The sequence below is a fragment of the Bos indicus x Bos taurus genome, chromosome 3, assembly GCF_003369695.1.
Source record: "Bos indicus x Bos taurus breed Angus x Brahman F1 hybrid chromosome 3, Bos_hybrid_MaternalHap_v2.0, whole genome shotgun sequence".
In the NCBI taxonomy this organism is placed as follows: Eukaryota; Metazoa; Chordata; class Mammalia; order Artiodactyla; family Bovidae; genus Bos; species Bos indicus x Bos taurus.
Genome location: NC_040078.1, coordinates 108,166,658 through 108,181,807, shown reverse-complemented (window position 1 = coordinate 108,181,807; position 15,150 = coordinate 108,166,658). Strand labels below are relative to the sequence as shown.

At 46.4% G+C, this 15,150-nt stretch overlaps 1 protein-coding gene across 4 annotated transcripts in view; it reads right to left on the bottom strand.

Moving 5' to 3' along the window:
* The window catches only part of INPP5B (inositol polyphosphate-5-phosphatase B), a 54,823-nt gene that overhangs the window by 10,337 nt on the left and 29,336 nt on the right, over positions 1-15,150 (bottom strand). For all 4 annotated transcript variants that reach the window (XM_027537772.1, XM_027537773.1, XM_027537774.1 and 1 more), the window contains 9 exons: positions 12,129-12,296; positions 10,892-10,993; positions 9,311-9,425; positions 8,575-8,691; positions 7,743-7,930; positions 5,993-6,104; positions 3,489-3,598; positions 2,456-2,591; positions 666-776 (listed from right to left, as the gene is read on the bottom strand). In XM_027537772.1, coding sequence (XP_027393573.1) covers positions 666-776; positions 2,456-2,591; positions 3,489-3,598; positions 5,993-6,104; positions 7,743-7,930; positions 8,575-8,691; positions 9,311-9,425; positions 10,892-10,993; positions 12,129-12,296 — 1,159 coding nt within the window. The remainder of the gene's footprint in view (positions 1-665; positions 777-2,455; positions 2,592-3,488; positions 3,599-5,992; positions 6,105-7,742; positions 7,931-8,574; positions 8,692-9,310; positions 9,426-10,891; positions 10,994-12,128; positions 12,297-15,150) is intronic.

Below are 15,150 nucleotides of genomic sequence, written 5' to 3'. Positions count from 1 at the left end.
CAATCTCAAAGCAAAGCATCAGTAGGAAGACAAACCCAGGGCAAGAATGCACACAGCTATACTAAGATCAAGTGAAACATATTTTGGATCCTCTGTGACTTATTTAACTCATGGAGGGCCCATGCTGCTGCTGCTGCTAAGTCGCTTCAGTCGTGTCCAACTCTGTGCAACCCCATACACGGCAGCCCTCAGGCTCCCCTGTCCCTGGGATTCTCCAGGCAAGAACTCTGGAGTGGGTTGCCATTTCCTCCTCCAATGCGTGAAAGTGAAAAGTGAAAGTGAAGTCACTCAGTCGTATCCGACTCTAGCGACCCCATGGACTGCAGCCTACCAGGCTCCTCCATCCATGGGATTTTCTAGGCAAAAGTACTGGAGTGGGGTGCCATTGCCTTCTCCGATGGAGGGCCCATGGATGGGTAAAATACAGGAGTCACAAAAGGTTTCAGGCTTTTGGTTTAAAAGATCAAGAGGTGAACCAAATCTAAACCAACACCCCCTCTCCTGTCAGCTGGCATCATCAGCCTCAGTTTGTCTAGAAGCAGCCAATCAAGGAAGACTATAGAGTCCAGGAGTCTGACAGGTGCCCCTTTGAGTTCTGAGACCTAGCAGATGAGATTTATGTTCTACAAAGAGAAGAGCCAGATGCGTTATCACATCCTTTCTACCTCTCGCTTGGAGAGGGACACGGAAGGGATATTGGCATTTTCCATCTTATCCAGGGAGCGAACAATCTCCTCCAGAGTTTTCCGATACAGCTCTTCATTGATGACCCTCACCTGGAAGGGAAACAACAGAGACTTAGTGCCTTGGCTTCACCCATTTTCTCTTTTTCAGGGTCCCCAGTCTCCAGGATCTAATGCCTAATAGTCTGAGGTGGAGCTGATGTAGTAATAACAGAATAAAGTACACAGTAAATGTAACGTGTGTGAATCATCCCCAAACCACCCCCAACTCTTCCCTATGCATGGAAAAATTGTCTTCCATGAAACCGGTCCCTGGTGCCAAAAAGGCTGGAGACGGCTGCTTTTAGAGGACATTCACAGCCTTGGGAAATAGCAGTTGATCACAACGCAGAAAGTGAATACTAAACAGATTTAATTAATGAACAAAGAAGCCAATTAACAGTAGACGTAGAAGGGTCCCCCAGAGGCAAAGCCTCTCATAAAATCAACTGCTTCCCGATTAGCAGAAAAAAAAGATATGGGGGTGAAAGCTGGGTGAGTGGTTCTGCAGGGTCTGAGGCCAGGGCAGAGAGACGCCCCTGCCTGTCTCTGCTATGCTTGCTGCTGCCGACAGGCCGGCAGGCGGGAGCTTCTCTAGGGCTCTGAGTCAAAGCAGCATTTCACAGGCTTTTTAAACCTGTGCTCCATCAGCCAAGAAGCTTTTGTCAGGGTTTCCCTTCTATATTTTGAATTACAATTCTTGTCATCTTCCAATAATAAAACCTTAGTTACAACACTCATTAGGCTTTTTTCAAGCCACCCACACCCTTGTGGATTCTGAGGCACCTCTGCCTGCACCCTTGAGAACTGATAATATACAAGGAAACACAGAAGTCACTGAAGAGGAGATGCAAGTGGAGAATACATAAATAAAAAGATTAAAAAAAATATTTATTATAAGTCAACGATACTTCGACAAAAAAAAAAAAAGATGTTCAGTTTCACTAGTAATCAAGGAAGTATAATCTAAAAGAATGAAGTATCTTTCTCATTTGGCTCACTGGATTGGTAGAAATTTAAAAGATTGCTAAAACCCAGTATTAGCCAGACTGTGGGAAAAGAAGCTCATCCATGGTTGGCAGAAGAGTAAAATGGTAAGGATGCTGGGAGGATAATTTTGTAGGTTCAAATAAAAATAGAATACATTTTTCTCTGAACCACTCATTTCACCTCCAGGAATTTCATTCTACAGAAATGTTCATATTGACACACAAAGATATATGTGAAGGCTGGTCACTATAGCAATGTATATCATAGCACCATTTTGGAAACAACTTAAATTATCAATACAAACATGGTTCATCCATACTATGAAACATGTTACAGCCCTTAAAAATAATGAGGAGGGAGCTCTACCCTTACCGACATGAAAAGATCTCCTAAAAAATAGCCAGTGAGGGAAAAAGATGTTCTCAGAACCATGGGTGTGATAGATTTCTTTTACAAAAAGGGAGAAACTTCCTCTATGTTATATATAGAATACTGACACACTGCATAGAAAAAGGTCTGGAAAGAAACAGTCCAAAGAGCAAAGGGGAACTTCCATGTATGCAGAGACATAAAGTATAAGCCTATAAAACATTTATGAATTAAATTTAAATTAAAACCATTTTTAAAAGGAGCCTCCTCTCACTCAAGCTGGGAGGAGGAGACCAGAAAGACAAAAGTGGTCTCAGCTGTGGGGACCAATTCCCTAGAGGATGATGGCAGCTTGGTCTCAGCTGCCCACCTACCCCGATGTCAAACACTGAGCTGACAGGCTTGTGGTCGCTGGTCTTCAGGGCCATGTGGCTCTGGTAGCTCAGCTGAGTGATGTTCTTCCCTTTCCAGAGGACCCGGTCACACCAGGCGGGAGCACGACACTTCTCGCTGAAACGCAAAGCCCACACTGAAAGCCCTCTGAGGCACAGCGGCGCCTGACGCCTGGGGTAGCGTGTATCCTGCGGGTGTCACCCCCAAACAGCTGTGAGCACTCAGAGCGAAAACGCTGTTCAGGATGATTTCTGCTCTCCACCTTCCTATGGGGATCAGGCCATCTGAGGGTAAGCACTCTGTGGGCCTCAAAAGATGCTGGTTAAAACAGGTCGTGAATTCCTACAGCTTGGCTTCAAATCCTGCTTCAACGCTTGCCTGCTTGGGAGGATCTTAAATTTGAGGGTGGGGGGCTTTTGTTCCCCAGTCTATAAAATGAAGATAATAAATCATACCTACTTCAATGGGTTGTTAAGAAGGTTACATGAGATAATGCAAGTACTGAACAGCATCCCATAGGCTCTCATAAAAATATGAACTACCATTAATGACCAAGTACAAGCTCAGTCTATTGGAATCATCACCCTAAGCATAGCTGGAAGGGAAATGCGTCTTAAGAATTATTGTGGGGACTTTCCTGGGTGGGGTCCAGGCGTTAGGACTCCATGCTGTCCATGCAGGGTGCCCAGGTTCGCTCCCTGGTCAGGGAACCAGATCACACATGCCTCGCAGGGCAACTAAGCCCTGAGCCACAGCTAGAGAGTTCGTCTGTCACAACGAAGATCTTGCGTGCTGCAACTAAGACCCAGACCAGGCAAAGAAATAAGTTTTTTTTTTTTTTTTTTTAAAGTGTAGGAAAGCAGTCTGCTTAATGAACAGATATTGAGAGAAAATGTTCGACCTGAGGAAGAAGTGACAGGAAACCTATCTTCCTCTGTAGGTCCCCGAGGGAAAGTACTTCCAAAACTTTCTGAGTTTCTATTTGCTCAGCCTCCGAAGCAACCTCTGACCTACCTGGTATCCCAGTCATCGGAGCCAGTATCATACTTATAGGTAGGCTGGAACGTGAGCTCACCCTCGCTGAAGCCCTCGAAGACAGCCTTAGCAGCCACCTGAGCTCTCAGCTACACAAAGGATGGAATTAAAAAAAAAAAAAAAATCTCAGCATAAAAAGGTCAAACCTTGAATTAGCAGAAGAAAGGAAACCAATCTGGAATCTAAACCCTAACCCCAAAGGAAAAGCCCATGAGAAAACTATTCTGTGGGAATTCTCTAGTGGTTAGGACTCCATGCTTCCACTGCAAGGGATATGGGTTTGATACCTGGTTGGGGAACTCAGACCCCACATACTGCAGTGTCAAAAAGAACAGAAAGAAAATTACTCTGTAAGACCTTGAGTTAATTAACTCCCAGGAAGAGGAGCATGCTGGCTATTCTGCCTGCTGTACAATTTTTAATGCTCTTTTATAAACCATATCCACGTCTGAGGGGCCTGAGCTCCATCGCAGTGAGATGCCCCTAGGAGGATTAGTTTATGGATATAGTTTCTCTTCCAGGTATCAAACACATCATCTGTGTAGCACAGGTGTTCCAATATACAGAGGGATAAAACTGCATTAAAAAAAGTCTGTAAAGATACAATCCAAAAAGTAAAAGGGAACCTCCAAGTATGTATAAATATATAGTACAGGTATAAGCAAACCATTATGAATTAAGTTTAAACTAAATTCTTTAAAGAGGTTTGTCAAATCAGTTATATGAACTGGGGGGAGCTCTATGCTTTGGTTTCCCCATCTGTAAATTCTGGATTTATAATAGAATCTGCCTCACAGGATTGTTACAAAGATAAGCTGTCAACTTAGAACAGTGCCTGACACATTACGATAGTAACTGGCCTCCTTGCCACTGCACTGGTTCTAAGAGCTCCTTCTCAGCAAAAGAGAAAAACCATGGGTGTTCCTGCCCCCTCCCTGGAGCACCAAGCTTGGTGCTGTGTGGCCTGGTGACGAACTGTAAGCTCTAACTTTGGTGAAAGGGTCAGCTATCCAGGGGACAACAGTTGACAAACCCCCAAATAGGAATTCCTTAAAAATAAAATACTATTAAGGAAAAAGCAACAGGAAATTAAAATAGTGTAAGATGATTCTTTCCTTTTCGCTTTTTTCTGGATGCACTGCATGGCATACGGAACTTCCCAGACCAGGGATTGAACCCACGCCCCTACAACAGAAGCACAGTCTTAACTCCTGGACCACCAGGGAAGTCCAAGATGACTCTTAAATGGGTAAATATGAGGACTTTCTTGATGGTCTGGTGGCTGAGGATCTACCTTCCAATACCGGGGACTTGGCTTTGACCCCTGGTTGGGGGAACTAAGATCCTGCATACCTCAGAGCAACTAAGCCCTCATGTGGCAACTGCTGAGCCCACGTGCCCTGGAGCCCACAAACCACAGCAAAGACTGAGCATGGCCAGAATAAGAAGAGTAAAAAATAAATTAAAAACAAGAAATGGGTAAATATAAATCTTGAAACCATTTGGAAAGCAAGGCACCACACAAACTGGTTACTATTACTTAAGGAGAGACCAGAAAAGAAGGGAAGAAGAGATGGTATTGAACTCCCAGGGAAATAAGAATGCTGCAGTCTAGAAAAAAGACAGACAAGGGATAATGCTGAAAAGGGGAATAAAGAGACTAATTTACCAAGGAAAAGAATGGGAGAGAAAAATGGGTCACTAAAGAGATTATTCTATAAAGAAAGACATAACAGACTTGGGATTTTTTTCCCCTTAATTGATCCCACTGGGAGAAAAATAAAGGTAACAGAAAGATTTAGACTAACGACAATACAAAGATGATTAAAAGGGAGATACAGGGTAGAAAGAAAAAGGACCATGACATCCCGAACAACTCTGACTGCTTGAACAGTTTCAGAATCTCTTGAGAGGAGTACCCTGAAGGTCAGAGAGACCTTCATTAGCTGGGAAACAGCTAATGCTCTGAGAAAGGAATGATAACCCAAACAACGGTAGAGGCTAGCAGGAGACGGAACGGATTCTTTCTGGAAGTGAACACAGCCCTTTAGAAAAAGAGTGGTCCCGCACACGGCACAGGTCTGCTGAGGGGCAGGGGGCGCAGGGGGCCCACTCGAAACATCAGTAAATCATCTGAAATATACAAAGGACTAATATCGTCTTGATGAGAAGCTTGGCTCCCTTTTGGCCCCAACTTGAATGACTGAATGAATGGGCACACACGAGACAGAGAGAAAGAGAACAGCTCTTGCCTCCAGGGGAGACAAACCTCAAGGGCAGGACCAGTGGGGCAGACAGCTATAGGAGAGGGAGCACAGATGGAGGGAAGGAAGGGATGGCGGGCGCCAGCTCCTCAGGGAACCCTCCCAAGATGAGGAAGAAGAGGCGGAGCTGGAGCTGGGCAGCCAGGCTTTCTGTGCCCCCTGGGGGGTGGGGCAGGGCAACGACAGCTGCCTGAAGAGTGCCTGGGTGGCCGCTGGTACCTGGTCATACGCATACAGCGTTTGAAAGGCCTTCTCTTCGATGAGTTTTTTCACTTTTTCCACATCCGGATCTTCTATCCTGTAGTTGAGGTCCCCCAGCCACAAGATCACACTGCGGGGACAGAGCACAAAGGGCACAGGGATTAGGAGGGGCTTCGCCCACCCTATCCGGTGTGCTTCTGACAGAATGCCCGGAGGCTCAGTCTCTTGGGAGCTGCATGGGGAAGGAACTTGACTGCTCAGGGTCTCTTTTCCTCTTGCCATCCCATTTAACATCATCTCTAGCATGCCTCTTACTCAGTTATCTTGGTCCAAGTTCACTGGCAACAGCCTTGTGTTCTCCTTGACTATTTTATTCCCATACAGCTGGAAAGGGAGGAGGGCATGGCAACCCACTCCAGTATTCTTGCCTGGAGAATCCCATGGACAGAGGAGCCTGGCGGGCTACAGTCCATAGGGTCACAAAGAGTCAGACACGACTGAATCGACCGAGCACAGCTGGAAAGATAGTCTAATAAGATCTAAAAGCAAGACAATAATTTACCTCTCCTGGGAAGACGGGGAAAGATCAAGTATTGGGAGTCCTGTCAATCACTCAGGGACCCCAAGCCAGATGATGCCACAATGCTGCCTCTGCCTCCATGCACACTCCAGCCCCCAAAGCATGCTCTTAGCCTTTGTTTCTGGAGCAGAGTTCCTCTGAAACAAAGCCTGACCTGCCCAGTGGTGTCTCAGTTTAACCACCACTGCGTTACTGGCCGGCTCTTTCTGCAGAATTCGACAGGTGTTTTCTTGCACCTGCTGCTTTGGGAACACGATGACTGGATGCTCCCAGGTGACACTGCACATTCTGGGGAGACCAGTACTGCTCTACATGAAGCCAAGAGCTGGGTTATGAGAGAAGCCGCATGGCAGCATACACACTCCAAAATGAATGCGCCCACGAGCTAAATGCAGACAAGCTGACATGCAGCCTCACACACTGGGATGCTGCCGGGTCAGCAGAATGGAAGACCCAGTCCCTGCTAGGTCCCCTGGAGACGGAAAGCCATTCTGGCAGCTTCCAGCACACCAATCAAGATGGTCCTATGGACGCAGCAGGTGGATGAGAGGTTGGGCTCTGCGTACTCCTTGGCAGACACCACAGCCCCAGTGGCTTCCTCCTTGTTATAAGAAGAAGGGGCGTAAGTTTCAAGTGTTACTGTAAAGCCTGAAATTCCAATATGCCTTGAGTTTAGACAGAGAGCAAGTACTGGAGATAAATGAAATAAAGAGAACAAACATTAGCACAAGACATCCCAAGCAGCTGCAACCATGGCTCCAAAATGTTGAATCAAGAGGCGAAAAAGACGTGAAGACTGGGAAATGCAGCCCCATCCTCGACCGCACATGCTTCTGCAGACAACAGGCAGCAGAACCCTGAACCACACTTCTAAAACCTGCGCTCGAGACGCCTGCTCTGGCGTGGCTTTTCTCATGACGCTGCATCAAGGCGGACTGTGTTAAAAAAACATCTTACACATTTTCCAGGAACAAATGGTGTCTGAGAAAATTCGAGAGGTTGGCCAGATGGTAAGTTGGAAAACTAAAAATTTCCAAGAGGTGTAATCCCTGTATAACCGAGAGTTGGCTGAGAGTTCCCGCTCAGGTGGTGGGAAGCCTCCCCTGGTCCCCTCCCTAATGAAACAGAGAGCCCTGGGCTTGGACCGCGCAGCCTGGCACGCTGCCTGGGGTGGAAAGCCAGACTCACTCGTGCTTGCTGATGGTGAGAGGGGGCAGGCTTGGGTCGACCTGACAGAACTGCATTCGAGAACAAATGTCTTTGTAGTCCTGGTTCCTCCTCTCGTACTCCTCAGTGTGGGCTGCCAGGTGGGAATTGACCACGCAGATGCTGGTGTTGTGAAACTGGAACCGGATGGCCACGCCCCCTTTGTTACCCTGTGAAAGGGAGCCCGGAAAAGGCACAGTTCCCAACTTCACTGTGATAGTCATTCAAACCCATGGGCTTTCAAAATGTTCTCTTTTAGTCAGTCTGTGTCACAATCCTGGGAGATGAGTAAAGCAGAGTTACATATTTATAGGTGGGAAAACAAATGCAAGAAGACAGAAGGACCAGGCGGCCAGCGGTGAAGGCGAGTCCACTCTGCAATAGATTGCAGGCAAGCCACACACTCTCCCTTCCCCCTGGGAAGCTAAGCTCTCACAGTAGAACCTAAAAGGAGGACTTTAACAACTTCAAGAAGAAAAACGGCAAACCTATTATTAGCATTCTTTCTTTCTTTTCCTTGGTGATCCAGTACAGCTTCTGCGACACGGGTCATGCATTAAACGGAAGGACCCACTTGGGGGCTCCAGAGCGGAGCAGCCGTGAGGATGCGGGCTAACTGGGCAAGTCAGCCTGGAAGTCACTAAAATACAATTTCGGAATGGCCTCCTCCATCAATTCCTGCTACAGCATGAGGGGACAGTTCATCTCGTGCTGCCAGTACCCTCAAGCTGGGACACAGGTAGTTGTGGTATCATGAGAAGCAGGCTCAAGACCTTAGGGACCAAGGCCCTCCCTGTACCAACCAGGAACTCACCATTCTCCCCATGATTCCTGTCCCCACTGTCTCAGCTTCCACTTCTGAGATGTACGCGGCATGCTCCTGTTTGACATATAGCAGCAGCATAATCCCAACCAGTCGGATGAGCTTCACCTGGAAGAGAGGCATGCGTTCAAGTCACGGCATTAATGGGGAGGTGAAAGGATAAGTGGACGGGAAGCTGGCTGTGAGGACTCCTATATCTCCTGCTCCACACCAGGAAACAGGGTAACTACCCGAGCAACTCACTGACCACACCCTGTGATAACCTCAGCAGCCTACAGGTGCCGAGACCTGAGAAACCTCTCCTAGAACTGAACATCACAGCATCAACAGGACTTCCTTCCTCCTTCCTTTCTAGCTGGCTGTGTCATCACTGCTGTGACGGGGCCTTCTCTAGTTGCTGCGAGGTGGGGGCTGCTCGTTGTTGTGATGCGCGGGCTTCTCACTGCAGTGGCTCTATGGAGCGCAGGCTCGAGACATGCAGGCTTCCGTAGCTGTAGTGTGGCTCGTGGGCTCACTTGCCCCGAGGCACGTGGGATCTTCCCGGACCAGGGATTGAACCTGTGTCCTCTGCATTGGCAGGCAGAGTCTCACGCTCTGGACCACCAGGGAAGGGACCACCACCCATTAGGGCTGGCTTTTGATGAAAGTCGCAGAAGAAGTGAAAAGTTGTCTTAGCATTTCCCTGCATGGCAACACAAAGTCAGAAGGTCCCGGACTCCTCTCATACCTTTGCATATTTGGCATCTGGATGAAGAGCCTCTGATACAGCTTTAAACCACTCTTCCTCCTTAGGGGTATCGTGGAAGAAAAAGGCTTCCTTACTCAGATCAAGCTCCTGGAACCTATCAGGAAAAGCAACCAGTCAGGGAGTAGAGAAGGGTAACGTGCGAGATGGGCACATTCTCAGATTGGTGAAGCTGTGTAAGGCCTACCTTTCTAGCTAAACTGCAGGACCCTCAAAGAGGAAGAAAACAAACACTCAGAGACAAAGGACTAAAGGCCCAGGAACTCACCAGGTACTTTCTCAAGCAGTGGCCCTTTTCATCTTCATAATGAGCCTGAAGTACCTGGAAGAGTCTCCAGTCTTTACATCCGAGATCACTAGCTCACCTAAGCACCAGGTGGCAAAGAGACTGAAACCTGCTGCTGCTGCTAAGTCGCTTCAGTGGTGTCTGACTCTATGCGACCCCACAGACGGCAGCCCACCAGGCTCCCCCGTCCCTGGGATTCTCCAGGCAAGAACACTGGAGTGGGTTGCCATTTCCTTCTCCAATGCAGGAAAGTGAAAAGTGAAAGTGAAGTTGCTCAGTCATGTCTGACTCTTAGCGACCCCATGGACTGCAGCCTACCAGACTCCTTCGTCCATGGGATTTTCCAGGCAAGAGTACTGGAGTGGGGTGCCATTGCCTTCTCCAAGATTGAAACCTAGCTCTCTATAAATTCCAAATTCTAGTCCCTTTACACGTTACCACCCAGGCGTCTTTGCTTCTCCCTCCCCAACAACAATATTTGGTACAGTGGTAAGAAGACAGTAGGTGTGGGGAAAAAAAAAAAAAAGACTGATGAATGGGGCCCTCCCTTTTAAAATATTTAATTATTTGGCTTGCCAGGTCTTAGTTGGGCTTCCCTTGTGGCTCAGCTGGTAAAGAATCCGCCTGGGAGACTTGGGTTTGATCCCTGGGTTGGGAAGATGCCCTGCAGAAGGGAAAGACTACCCACTCCAGTATTCTGGCCTGGAGAATTCCATGGACTGTATAGTCCATGGGGTCACAAAGAGTTGGACACGACTGAGTGACTTTCACTTTCACTTTCAGGTCTCAGTTGTGGCACGAAGGATCTTCAAGGTGGCCTGCAGGATCCAGTCCTTTGACCAGGGATTGAACCTAGGCCCCCTGCATCGGAGCACAGGGTCTTAGCCACTGGACCACCAAGGAAGTCCTTGGATGGGGCCTTTTTTTTTCCCTTTTAACCTTCTTTCCCTCACAAAAGATATTTTTGCTTTGTAACCAACAAAGCATTGAATGTCTAAGTAATAAAATTCAGTTCAAGGTGCATGCTTTTAACACAGGGTTGCACTCAAAATTAACTATTAGCATTCCAGTGCCAAGCACATCACTTTAATAGTGCCAGAAATCTGTTTACTATGAGGAAGCACACAGAACAGAGGAGCAGCTGTTATTGAGCATATGCTCGTTTTTCAATCCCTTCACCTGCTGCGAAGTCTCAGTTACAGATTCATGCCCCCATCCCTTCAACCACAGCTACACATTCTGGAAAATGCAGAGACAACGAGAAGAGAAGCACTCACCCCACACAGTACACATCTGGGGCCTGGGTATCGTGGCTGAGCCAGGGCCGGAGGCACTCCTTAGGGGACTGTCCGTTCACATTGTACGTTCCTACAAAAAATCTGTTGCCAAAGACAATCAACTGGTCACTTGGGAGGACTATGGACATGACAGGGAGAGCGCTGGATGCTGATTCTGGCAGGTTTCAGTTTCTCTGGGCTGGAATTTGAAGACTTAAGAAATGTCACAGCTGTCCTAGACAAGTGACTGTGGCACCAAGGGGTGACCTGCAGTCTGCCATGACATTTGTTGCTTTTGTGATAACTTCAGACAGTAGAGACCCACTTTGAACATTTCTACTTAGCTTTAATAGCAATTAGAGAGCCACAATCCACAAAATGACTATGTACTGTGCGTGCTACTGAAATGAAAAGAGAAGTATCCCGGCAACTACTTTTGGAAAGAAAGCAATACCAGTGTTCAGATAATTCACTGGGGTTTTTTCTGTTGTTCGATTTTTTTTTAAATTTTTTGGAGACTTTTTATTTTGTATTGGGGTATAGCCGATTAACAATGCTGTGATAGTTTCAGGTAAGCAGCAAGGGAACTCAGTCACACATATGCATACATCCATTCTCCCCCAACTCCCCTCCCATCCCGGCTGCCACATAACATTGAGCAGAGTTCCATGTGCCATACAGCAGGTCCTTGTGGGTTATCTGTTTCAAGTATAACAGTGTGTACATGTCCATCCCAAACTCCCTAAGACAATTCGTATCTTGATCTCTAGAAGCAACATGACTTTGTCTTATAGTCCCAGTGCAGTGATTTAAAAAGACCTGGCAAACCTGCACCCTTTATTCATGGAACTTTCAGTCATTTTGTCTAAAAAGATCACCAGTCACTAACTTCATGTGATTAATTTAAATTCAAACAACTTTCTTCAAAGGCCCCACATGACCAAGAGATACACAGAGGCATAACCAAAAATCAAGATCTCTCTCCTTCTTCCACACAGGGCTATCTTCAAATATCTCTGCAACTGTTTGCTGCAAATTGTGTCATTCCCACCACACCACACCTCCCACGATGCCTGGCCCGAAAAGGCACAGAATAAATGCCTGCCAAGGAAGAGTGAAAGGAATCACTCATTCAGAAAATGATGGGAGTGACTCTGTAGGGTACAGAGGAAGCTTCTGTTTCAGAGAGCTGAGCGATCACTTTGCTGTGGAAACAGTCTAAGATCCAGTGAGCTACCTGAAGTTCTGGATGTAGGTATAATCCTCTTCTTTCTGTATTAGATGTGATTTCACAATTGTATCTCGCAGTCCAAACTTCTGCATGGATAAAATGTGAGCCTTGTCTGATACCGTGATAGTGGAGGAGCGAACCATGTTGCTTATTTCAGATTTGGACTTGTTCTGTCTAGAAAAACAAACAAAACAAAAGTTTTTGTAGAAAGTGTTTATCAGGGCTTCCCTGGTGGCTCAGTGGCAAAGAATCTGTCTGCCAATGCACGAGACCCCGATTTGATCCCCGATCCGGGAAGATCCTACACGCTGTGGAGCAACTAAGCCCATGTGCCTAAAAAAAAGGGGGATTAAAAAAAGAGAGAGAAAAAAAGTTTTTATCATATTTTTTTTGGCCACATCACACGACATGCAGGATCTTACTTCCCTGACCAGGGAATCGAACCCAAGCCCCCTGCAGTGAAGATGCAGAGTATTAACCACTGGACCACCAGGGAAGCCCCTTATATGCTGTTGATTATATACACTGGTCCAGAAATATTAACTTTATAGAATCTCAGACCAGAAGGAAACCTGGAAGATAATCTAATCTAACTCTTCATTTTTCAAATGAGAAAAATGAGACCCAGCACCGTGAATGACTCATGAGGCTGGACGGTGGCAGACTGTGCGTTAGAACTCAGTTTACACAGTGCTCTTTCTGGACTCTGGGTCTCACATAACAAGACTCTACAACTGTCTAGATCTTTTGACTCGATAATTCTACTGGGTCTCTACTCCACAGGAATAATCTGTAATAAAAGAGAAAAGCAGTAAAAATTTATATTTTATTATTATTTGTGTAGTTTTCATAGCCATACTAAAAATTATTCAAATGCCAACATTTAAGGTTAAAGAAAAATAAATATAAAGTTAAGGGAAATTTAACATATTTATATAAAAGAATCCTAATGCTCAAAAACCTTTTGTTGAAATTACTTAACCAACTAAGATATATAAAACACTTGAGACAATTTCTGACACTGAATAAATGCCATTTAAGTGCTTGATGGTCATGTATTAATACATACTAATACTGCTACTGCTAAGTCGCTTCAGTCGTGTCCGACTCTGTGCGACCCCATAGACGGCAGCCCACCAGGCTCCCCGGTCCCTGGGATTCTCCAGGCAAGAACACCAGAGTGGGTTGCCATTTCCTTCTCCAGTGCATGAAACTGAAAAGTGAAAGTGAAGTCGCTCAGTCGTGTCTGACTCTTAGCGACCCCATGGACTGCAGCCTACCAGGCTCCTCCATCCATGGGATTTTCCAGGCAAAAGTACTGGAGTGGGGTGCCATTGCCTTCTCCCACATACTAATAAAGGCTATGTAAAAATGCATCTATATGTATCAGGAAGACTCAAAAGTGAGCTGAGAATGATAGGTTTCAGTCAGTTCAGTTCAGTTCAGTTCAGTCGCTCAGTCATGTCAGACTCTTTGCGACCCCATGAATCACAGCACACTAGGCCTCCCTGTCCATCACCAACTCCCGGAGTTCACTCAAACTCATGTCCATCGAGTTGGTGATGCCATCCAGCCATCTCATCCTCTGTCGTCCCCTTCTCCTCCTGCCCCCAAACCCTCCCAGCATCAGAGTCTTTTCCAATGAGTCAACTCTTCGCATGAGGTGGCCACAGTACTAGAGTTTCAGCTTTAGCATCATTCCTTCCAAAGAAATCCCAGGGCTGATCTCCTTCAGAATGGACTGGTTGGATCTCCTTGCAGTCCAAGGGACTCTCAAGAGTCTTCTCCAACACCACAGTTCAAAAGCATCAATTCTTCGGCGCTCAGCTTTCTTCACAGTCCAACTCTCACATCCATACATGACCACTGGAAAAACCATAGCCTTGACTAGATGGACCTTTGTTGGCAAAGTAATGTCTCTGCTTTTCAATATGCTATCTAGGTTGGTCATAACTTTCCTTCTAAGGAGTAAGCGTCTTTTAATTTCATGGCTGCAATCACCATCTGCAGTGATTTTGGAGCCCCAAAAAATAAAGTCTGACACTGTTTCCACTGTTTCCCCATCTATTTCCCATGAAGTGATGGGACCAGATGACATGATCTTCGTTTTCTGAATGTTGAGCTTTAAGCCAACTCTTTCACTCTCCTCATTCACTTTTATCAAGAGGCTTTTTAGTTCCTCTTCACTTTCTGCCATAAGGGTGGTGTCATCTGCATAGCTGAGGTTATTGATATTTCTCCTGGCAATCCTGATTCCAGCTTGTGCTTCTTCCAGCCCAGCGTTTCTCATGATGTACTCTGCTGCTGCTGCTGCTAAGTCACTTCAGTCGTGTCCGACTCTGTGCGACCCCATAGACGGCAGCCCACCAGGCTTCCCAGTCCCTGGGATTCTCCAGGCAAGAACACTGGAGTGGGTTGCCATTTCCTTCTCCAATGCATGAAAGTGAAAAGTGAAAGTGAAGTCGCTCAGTCGTGTCCGACTCTGTGCGACCCCATGGACTGCCGCCTACCAGGCTCCTCCGTCCATGGGATTTTCCAGGCAAGAGTACTGGAGTCCGGTGCCATTGCCTTCTCCAATGTACTCTGCATAGAAGTTAAATAAGCAGGGTGACAGTATACAGCCTTGACGTACTCCTTTTCCTATTTGGAACCAGTCTGTAGTTCCATGTCCAGTTCTAACTGTTGCTTCCTGACCTGCATACAAATTTCTCAAGAGACAGGTCAGGTGGTCTGGTATTCCCATCTCTTTCAGAATTTTCCCACAGTTTATTGTGATCCACACAGTCAAAGGCTTTGGCATAGTCAATAAAGCAGAAATAGATGTTTTTCTGGAATTCTCTTGCTTTTTCCATGATCCAGCGGATATTGGCAATTTGATCTCTGGTTCCTCTGCCTTTTCTAAAACCAGCTTGAACATCTGGAAGTTCGTGGTTCATGTATTGCTGAAGCCTGGCTTGGAGAATTTTAAGCATTACTTTACTAGTATGTGAGATGAGTGCAATTGTGCAGTAGTTTGAGCATTATTTGG